The sequence below is a fragment of the Gekko japonicus genome, unplaced genomic scaffold, assembly GCF_001447785.1.
Source record: "Gekko japonicus isolate JY-2015 unplaced genomic scaffold, Gekko_japonicus_V1.1 scaffold2566, whole genome shotgun sequence".
Lineage (NCBI taxonomy): Eukaryota > Metazoa > Chordata > Lepidosauria > Squamata > Gekkonidae > Gekko > Gekko japonicus.
This window is the reverse complement of record NW_015174350.1, coordinates 101,021-110,528: the sequence shown is the minus strand read 5'-3', so window position 1 is coordinate 110,528 and position 9,508 is coordinate 101,021. Positions and strand designations below refer to the sequence as shown.

The window sequence follows — 9,508 nt, the reverse complement described above, 5'->3', positions numbered from 1 at the left end:
AGGAGGAGGAGGAGGAGGAGGAGGAGGAGGAGGAGGAGATTGGATTTGTACCCCGCCCTTCACTACCCGAAGGTGTCTCAGATCGGCTTACAAACTCCTTTCCCTTCCCCTCCCCACAACAGACACCCTGTGAGATAGGTGGGGCTGAGAGAACTCTGACACAAACTGCTCTTTTTCAAGAACAGCTCTGAGCCACTGGGTAGGGCAGGATAGAAATCGCAAAATAAATAAATAAAATAAATTTATCAGAAGTACGGCTTGCCCAAGATCATCCAGCAGCTGCAAGTGGAGCAGTGGGGAATCAAACCTGGTTCTCCCAGATTAGAGTCCGCGCACTTAACCACTACACCAAAGGGAGAGCAGGAGCCATGTTCACTGGGAGGCTTATAAGGAGGAGGCTCCAATCACGATAGCCCCTTTTGCACTCCCTTTAACCCCTCTCTCCCCTGCACGTACGCTCCTTCCCCCACCAGTTAATGTTACATAAAATTTAAAGCTCAACATCACATGGAGATAAACAGAAACTGGGAATCAAACCTGGTTCTCCCAGATTAGAGTCCGGGGGGGGAGGAGGAGGAGGAGGAGGAAGAGGAAGAAGAGGAAGAAGAGGAAGAGGAAGAGGAAGAAGAAGAAGAAGAAGAGATTGGAGAAGAAGAAGAAGAGATTGGATTTGTACCCCGCCCTTCACTACCCAAAGGTGTCTCAGAGTGGCTTACAGACTCCTTCCCCTTCCCCTCCCCACAACAGGCACCCTGTGAGGTGGGTGGGGCTGAGAGAGCTCTTGACAGAAACGGCTCTTTTTCAAGGACAGCTCTTATCAGGACTATGGCTTGCCCAAGGTCACCCAGCCAGGTGCAGGCGGAGGAGTGGGGAACCAAATCTCCCAGATTAGAATCCGCACACTTAACCACGACACCAACAGGTACAAGCCTGTTGATGGAGCGCCCCCCTCCCTCTTTCAGATGCTGGTCCCCAATCGAATATACGTACCATCTATGGGACGGGAAAACATTTGGATGTGGACACCTGAAGGAGGACGAGAGAGGGAGTCAGGTTCACTGGGGGGTCTTGTGGGAAGGGGGCTTCAGTCACATGGGCCCCTTTGCCCTCCCCTTTCCCCCCCCCCCCCCGCCCATACAAATCTCCTTCCCCATCATAAGAACATAAGAGAAGCCAATGTTGGACCAGGCCAATGGCCCATCCAGTCCAACACTCTCTGTCACACAGTGGCCAAAAATACCAGGTGCCACTGATATTAAACATACAAACCAGCCATTACAAGGAGATGAACAGAACCCCAGAAAAATCTTTTCCTTCTCCATTCCCCACAGAGGCAGGTACAGGCCTATTAATAGGGGTCCCCACTCAAATATATTTACCATCACGGGTGCGGTTAGACACCTGGCCGCTATCCGCTGATGGAAGAAGAGAGAGGGAGTCAGGTTCATGGGGGGGGGTCTAGTGGGGAGGGAGCCCCCTTTTATACTCTCATTCCCCCCCCCGCACGCACACACAAAAACCCTCCTTCCCATCAGTTAACCTGACAGGGCACATACAAATCCACAAGCGCATGGAGATAAAACGGAAGCCCAGAAACTCTTTTACTTCTTCATGCCCCACAGAGGCAGTTGACAGAGCGCCCCCTCCCCCCCCCACTTCAGAGAAGGGTCTCCACCAGTGTTCCCTCTAAGCTGAGTCAGTGTGAGCTAGCTCACAGTTTCTTAGCCTCCAGCTCACACATTTTTGGAAGGGAGGGCTCCAGAGAGCAAATTAATTCATGCCGCAGACAAATCACTTGCTCTCCACTTTAATGAGGAGGCTGAAGTTGGTTCCTTATTCGCCCTTCCTTATTCATTCCTTATTCGTTACTTATTCGTGTAGTCATTCAGAAACACTAAGGAGAGTGAGTTGGAAAGCTCTGAACCCCAAAAGAGGGTCTGGATCACCACATATCATATACCCCCACATTCACAGGACTCTCCCCTTCGAGGGGACATATGCGGTGTGCTGGTCCAAAGCGCGGTTCTGGTGCCAGCTGCTCCAAAGTGCGGTGTCCCTGCAAGGTGACATGCAGAGATGTGTGTTTGTCCTGGGGACACTGCACTTTGGAGCAGCTGGCACCAGAACCGCGCTTTGGACTAGCACACCGCAAATGTCCCCTCGAAGAGTCCTGTGAATGTGGGGGTATATGATATGTGGTGGTCGAGACCCTATTTTGGGTGCAGGGGGCACTTCCTTATTCAAATTTGAAATACAGGCCTCAGGGAAGCCCTGTGAACGGAAGCTGGTGCAACTGAAGCTCGTGGCATCAGAACCGGTGTTTGGACCGGGCATCTCTGCATGTCACCTTGCAGGGCACAGTCCCCAGAGCGTGGGGATGTGTCGTTTGGGGTGGTCCACTTATTGTTTTGGGGTGCAGCCTGGCCCCAGTGCCTGCCTGTGTGTTTGTCCTGGGGACACTGCACTTTGGAGCAGCTGGCACCAGAACCGCGCTTTGGACCAGCACACCGCATATGTCCCCTCGAAGGGGAGAGTCCTGTGAATGTGGGGGTATATGATATGTGGTGGTCCAGACCCTCTTTTGGGGTTCAGAGCTTTCCAACTCACTCTCCTTAGTGTTTCTGAATGACTACACGAATAAGTAACGAATAGGGAATGAATAAGGAAGAGCGAATAAGGAACCAACTTCAGCCTCCTACTTTAATGCCAGTCGCTCACCGTTCAGAATTTCTGCTCACACAGCTTAGAGGGAGCATCGTTCCACACTCAAATATACTTACCGTCGCTGTCGTTGTCAGACCCCTGGTCACTATCTCCTGAAGGAAAGAGAGAGCGGGTGTCAGATTCAGGGGGGGCTTGTGGGGAGGGGGCATCAGTTGCCACGGCCCCTTTTGCGCTCCCACTAACCCCCACCCATGCATACCCGCCTTCTCTGTCAATTAACGTGACGTAAAACATACAAGCAAACCACCACATGGAGATAAAGGGAAACTGGGGAAATCTTTTCCTTCTCCATTCCCCACAGAGGCAGGTTCGAACCTGTTGACAGAGTGCCCCCTCCGTATTTTGAGACGGGGGTCTCAACTCCCACATGCTTACTATCAGTGGGCCAGACAGAGTGCTGGTTGCTTGGTCCTGAAGGTGACAGTCAGGTATGCTGGGGGTCTTCTGGGAAGGGGGCGCCAACTGCCACAGCCCCTGTTGCCCTCCCATTTCCCTCTCAAAAACCCTCTCTCCCCCCTCAGTTAATGTGATATGAAACATACAAATGAACCGACAAATGGAAGCGCAGAAAACCTGACACTCCATTCCCCACAAAGACTTCTCCTCCCCCTCCCCAGCCTTGTTGAAACAATATTTCAAGAGGGGGGAGTCACTCACTTGAGGTTAAGGCATAGCCACCCTGTGGTCGGCGTTTCTCTGCAGAGAGAGAATCAGAAAGTCAGAGCTGGAAGGGTCCCCCAGAGATCATCCAGTCCCACCTATTGAGCGATACTGAGGAAGGGGGGGTCTCAGTCTCTACCGGGCAGGACCTCCCCCGTCTCTCTTCCTAACAGACTCTAGGTTAAGGGACAACCCACGAGTACCGGCAGCTCCAGGAAGCCCTCTCCCCTGACCCTCCTCCTCTCCTTCAGGAAATCGGTCAAGGTAAGAGATGTTCAGAGATGGTTTGAAATTGCCTGCCTCTGGGGCAGGGACCCTGGACTTCCTTGGTGTGGTCTCCCATCCAAGTGCTAAGCTAAATGGTTGTCAGGGCCAGAGGCCCTCTTCCACCCCCACAACCCCGAGTGGGGATCCACCACAAGAATCACACGCTCGCACACACAATCTCTCTACCCAACCAAGGCTTTCCCTGCTTACTTACTCATGTAGATGACAACAGCCAGGATGACCGAGATGCCAATTGGCAAGACACCCCCAGAGATGCCCAGGACGAGCCCCCAGATGGGTACTGAAGATGAAAGGGAGGCATGAATGTCATTATTCAGCCGGGCCGCTGCCCTCCAACGCTTCAGGCAGGGATTCTCCGGGTAAAGGAATAGGCGTAATCTTTGTGGGGGGCGGCAGGGGGCGGCAGGGCTTCAGCCCCCGCTGAAATTTTCAGGAAGGTGCTCAGCCTCCCCCGGGAGCCACCCTTGCTCCTAGCACAGCAATGCCTCTGGCCCAGCCCCGGCCCCCCCCCCCGAGAAATTGGAAAGTCTACACCCCTGGCCCACAGCCACCCCTTTCCCTCCCCTCTCTCAAGAGAGTAGGAAGAGAGGTGGCTGCGGGTGTTCAGGCACCCACCAGAGATGGGCCCCCAAAGGTCCCCTGGACACCCTGCCCCCAGGCCCTTTAACTAGGGCTGCCAAGTGGGGGCGGGGGGCGGGGAAACCCCCGCTTTGGAAACCCGATTTCTGCCGCGGCGGAATCAGGCCCCAGGGGGAACTCCGCCCCCCGAAGCTGCGTCGTCAGAGGTGACGCACGACATAGAGCACGTTGGGGGCGTGGCCCAGATCGTCGGGGGGGAAACCCTAAAACCTTATTACAGCTGAAGAAGAGCTGTGGCAGAAATTGGGGTTCAGTGAGCCTGGGCCTTTCGGTTTTTCTGTGCTATGTAGGTTTGGCTATAACCGACTTGGGTGTCTTGGTTCAGAAGTCCCCATGAGCCTTTGCTCTTTTGCCGGCAGCCTAAGTGTTAAAAACGAAAGCCTTGCCCTGTAGACGTCCCTTTGCCTGAATTCACATTCCATGGCCTTCAAAGCCTAAACAGTATCTGTCTAGATCTTTTTGTAAAGGTAAAGGTAAAGGTTCCCTTGCTCGAAAGCCAGTCGAGTCCGACTCTAGGGTTGCGGTGCTCATCTCCGTTTCAAAGCCAAAGAGCCAGCGCTGTCCGAAGACATTTCCGTGGCCATGTGGGCAGCATGACTAAACACCAAGGCGCACGGAACGCTGTTACCTTGCCACCGAAGTGGTCCCTATTTATCTACTTGCAATTTCTTGCTTTCGAACGGCTAGGTTGGCAGGCGCTGGAACTAGAGAAGGGAGCTCACTCCGTCATGCGGCACACTCGGGTCTTGAACTGCTGAACTACCGACCTTCCACAGCCTGCAGTTCAGCGTCTTAACCATTTGAGCCACCGCAGGTCTTTTTGATATTGCAGTTCATAAAATATATCTAGGCGAAAGTTCATACTAGCAAAAGTCCATCTTAAGATGGGCTGGTATTCGGACGGTTTGGGCTGTGGTCATGCACACTCAAAATAGTCCACTTTTAATCCACGTTCAATGCACATTCCAACTGGATTTTGCCAGCTCACACAGTAAAAATCCAGTTTGAAAGTGGATTGTTTATTGTGTGTGACCGCAGTCTTGGTATATTTTAATTAACTCCTCCCTTGATTCCTACTGGCTGAAAAGAGTTTAAAAAGGAGGCTTTGGGCTTTGTTCAGGGCTGCTTGGCGAACACCCCACCTTGGCTTGAGTGAGGTCTTGGTCCACACAGTCCAGGAATTCCTTGTTCTTTCTGAAGTGAACACTATATCAGGTATCGGGATTTTTCTATATGCTATTGGGTATTGATATTGAATACAGGCTATTGAGTTTTACTTGTGTATGGTTTTAGAAGTAAATACTTCTCATGGGAAAGTAACAGCGTTCCGTGCGCCTCGGTGTTTAGTCATGCCGGCCACATGACCACGGAAACGTCTTCGGACAGCGCTGGCTCTTCGGCTTTGAAACGGAGATGAGCACCGCAACCCTAGAGTCGAACTCGACTGGCTTTCGAGCAAGGGAACCTTTACCTTTACCTTTACTTCTCATTTAAGGCAACTGTTCTCGCTGTGTTTCTCTCCCTCTGGAGGCCTGAGTTCCCTAACCAGACTCCACCCTGATCAATAGACGCTGCTCAATAGAGAGTATTTTAACATATTGTGTTTGTGCCTGGTTTGCCAGTTGTACGGCTGTGGAGAGGAAAGCACTCCAGAGAGTTGTTATTACAGTCCAGAAGATCATTGGCTGCCCCCTCCCATTCCTGGAGGAATTGTACAGTTCTCGATATTTGAAAAAAGCAAAGAACATTTTGCAGGACTTGTCACATCCTGAACATTCCCTGTTTGAACTACTGCCTTCGGGCAGAAGATACAGGACAATTAAAGCAAGGACAAATAGATTAAAAAATAGTTTTTTTTCGAGAGCTATTATTGCCTTAAATGCTGTATGAAATTGGAATTTGGGTGACATTGGTGGTTTTAAGTTGTTATGTGAACCTTAAGGGAGTTATGGGACAGTTGTGAATGGAGTGTGAGTGTATATGAATATTGTTGTAGATCACCGAAATGATTGCATCTCTAATTTCATTGTACTATGTACAATGACAATAAAGTATATTATTATTATTATTATTACCCACCCATAGGAAAGATCCCTAATCGAGTTGGGGATCCCTGGACCCCTAAAATTTGTTGGAAGTTCCAGATGCAATGTCCATTGCCTCAGACCTCCAGACTGAGTGGCAAGAGAGACTAGATAGCTAGACAGGCACATTGACCTTTCCTTCCTGTATCTACTTCGTTGCCACTGGCCTCTTTGATATGCAGATTGTAAACTCAGGGACCAATTCCCCTTTCCTGCTTCTCTCTCATTCTGGATGATGAAGAAGATGACGTTGGATTTATACCCTGCCCCTCACTCGGAGTCTCAGAGCGGCTTACAAACTCCTTTCCCTTCCCCTCCCCTCCCCACATCAGACATCCTGTGAGGTAGGTGGGGCTGAGAGAGCTCTGACAAGAAACTGCTCTTTTTCAAGAACAGCTCTGACAGAACTATGGCTTGCCCAAGGTCATCCAGCTGCTGCAGGTGGAGGAGTGGGGAATCAAACCCGGTTCTCCCCAGATAAAAGTCTCGCCTAGAGCGCGAGCCGGTCCTTAGGGCTTCTTTCAGAGCTGTTCTCTCAAGACCAGTTCTCAAAAGTGCTCCCTCAGCTCCACCTACCTCACAGGATGTCTGATGTGGGGAGGGGAGGGGAAGGGAAAGGAGTTTGTAAGGCACTCTGAGACTCCTTTTGGTAGTGAAGGGCAGGGTATAAATCCAATCTCCTCCTCCTCCTCCTCTTCTTCTTCTCCTCCTCCTCTGCCAGGCCCCGTCCCCAAGGGGCCAGCCTCCCTCCACACAGGGCCGGCTCACCCGCTAGGCGAACTAGGCATTCGCCTAGAGCGTGAGCCGGTCCTTAGGGCACCAAACTGCTCTCCAGCAGGGCGCTGCCTCACCGCTCAGCCTCCCGGCTCCGGCTGACGTTGGCGCGGGCTCACACCATCGGCGGCGCCTCCTCCTCGCCCCACACCCGGGATGGAGCAGCTGCGGTGGCGGAGGAGGGCACGGGAGTTGCACTTTCTCTCCGGGCGCTGTCTCGCCGCTCAGCCCCCCTGCTCCGGCCAATGTCGGAGTGGGCTCGCACCATTGGCGGCGCCTCCTCCTCGCCCCACCGCCCCGCACCTGGGATGTCGTCAGCAGCTGGCGCAGCTGCCGCAGGGCCCAGGGGGGATCCCACAGGTGGCTTTCCAGTGGGCCAAATAGTCCCCGGACGGACGGGGGCTCTTAAAACTCTTTTTAAAAAACCCGTCTCTGGGCGACGCTTGCCTGCAGGGGTGATGGCGGCGCCCTGCCCTCCCTCCCGGTTTCCGGGCCCCACCGGGAGGTTGGCATCGCCTGGGGGTGCGGGCGCCCCAAGCTGGCCTTGCCTAGGGCTCAGTAACACCTCGGGCCGGCCCTGCCCCCACAATCTCTCACCTGGCTCCTCCACGGCCTTATCCAGAGGGACTGGAAGGCTGCTGTTCCCCACTCGGCACCAGTAGTGGTCCCTCTCCTTGTACTCCACTTTGATGCTGAGTGAGGTGTAGTAGGTCCCGTCCGAGTTGGGGAGGACACCCCTTGTAAAGGTGTGCGGCTTCTGGTCTCTGCCATCCTTCATCCAGGTGAACTCGCTCTTCTTGGGGTGGAAACCGTAGAGCTGGCAGGTGAGGGTCTCCTGGCCAGCGGCACCCTTTTTGTGCACCACTCTCAAGGTCGGGAGAACTGTGGAAACAGCAACATTGATATGTGTTAACAGAAGATGTCAGAGGCTGGTGGGATGGAGACTGGCTGGCCCTTGCAGGGACCCCGTTTTGAGGTCATCCAGTCCTACCCCAGATGGAATGGACCAAACCTGCGGCACCTCCGAGAGACCACGGACGAGGAGTCTCCAGCCTGTACTGGGAAAGTAAATGGGGGCTCTGAGACTGACCCAGTGAGCTTGTTCGGGGTTTTACGGATAATATCCTTCCTTAACCCACATTTCAGCTTGTTGGTTTGTTGCTAAATGATGCTTCCTATTCCTTTTTGTGAACCAAGTGAGAAATGCACTCATACACACACACACGTCCCAGGTCTCAAATCAGAAAATACAGCAAAAAACGGACACAGTGACGTGTTGGCGAAAACATTCAGCACAGGGGTGTCGAACTCATTTGTTCTGAGGGCCGGATCTGACATAAATGAGACCTTGATGGGCTGTATGTGTGTCGTGTAATGCCAGGTAGCGGAGAGATAAACTTTATAAAAGACACAAACACAAATATTTTTTTAACTTAAAATAAAAACATGCTTAAAACATTAGCTCTGTAAGCTGCAAACCTACTTTTGATTTATTGGCATCCACCACAGAAATCTCATGCTCAGAGTTCTGAGTTGAGGACCCAGGTTAAAACACGAAATGGCTGAGTGATTAAGAGAGTCTGGCGAAGCAAGCTGTGATGCAGCAGCAGCAGCAGAACTGGAGGCAGGAGAGGGCCAGTTCCACTGCGGGCCCGATGGAAACCCTCCGGGGGCCTGATCCGGCCCCCGGGCCGCATGTTTGACACCCCAGATTTAGTCAATCTTAGCATATGAACACATTGCATGACATTATTAATTAATTCTTTATAATATTGCAGGAAATGTCCATTCATCTCTCTAAACAAGGAAAAGTCCATCCATCTCTCAATGAGAACCCAGATTTAAGCTCATTTCGTCCCAATTCTTCCTCAGGAGTAATCCTATTATCTTCAGAGGTATCCGCCTCTTGATGTAGCTCAATAATATGTTGGGGGAGGGAGAGATCTGGAGCCTCACCGGTCCTCTCCAAGGTCTCCTTCCCATAGCCCAGGTATGTCTCCAGCCACTCCACGCAGGTCTCGTTCAGGTGGTGTTTGCGCTCACGGGGATCTCCCAGGAGGCCATTCAGCTTCTCCTTTAAGATCTCGGCCTGTGGCACGCAGGCCTTCCAGTTGGAGATCTCCATGTTGAGGGCCAAGAGGTCTTTCCCATCATAGGCGTACTTCCAGAACCCTCCTCCGTCTGGGCCCAACTTGCACTCATGTATGAGCTGCAGGATGTGGAGTCCTGAATGAGAGACAGGAAGAAGAAGAAGAAGAAGAAGAAGAAGAAGAAGAAGAAGAAGAAGAAGAAGAAGAAGAAGAAGAAGAAGAAGAAGAAGAAGAAGAAGAAGAAGAAGA

The 9,508-nt window shown here is 52.2% G+C and overlaps 1 protein-coding gene and 1 pseudogene across 1 annotated transcript in view; one reads left to right on the top strand and one right to left on the bottom strand.

Moving 5' to 3' along the window:
* The window catches only part of LOC107121396, a 213,791-nt pseudogene that overhangs the window by 138,893 nt on the left and 65,390 nt on the right, over window positions 1-9,508 (top strand).
* LOC107121397 (popy class I histocompatibility antigen, alpha chain E-like) overlaps window positions 1-9,508 on the bottom strand; it is a 19,926-nt gene that overhangs the window by 1,638 nt on the left and 8,780 nt on the right. The window contains exons 3-9 of the mRNA XM_015424311.1: window positions 9,126-9,395; window positions 7,767-8,051; window positions 3,866-3,952; window positions 3,382-3,420; window positions 2,781-2,816; window positions 1,380-1,415; window positions 991-1,026 (exon numbers count right to left, since the gene is read on the bottom strand). Of these exons, the coding sequence (XP_015279797.1) occupies window positions 991-1,026; window positions 1,380-1,415; window positions 2,781-2,816; window positions 3,382-3,420; window positions 3,866-3,952; window positions 7,767-8,051; window positions 9,126-9,395 (789 nt within the window). The remainder of the gene's footprint in view (window positions 1-990; window positions 1,027-1,379; window positions 1,416-2,780; window positions 2,817-3,381; window positions 3,421-3,865; window positions 3,953-7,766; window positions 8,052-9,125; window positions 9,396-9,508) is intronic.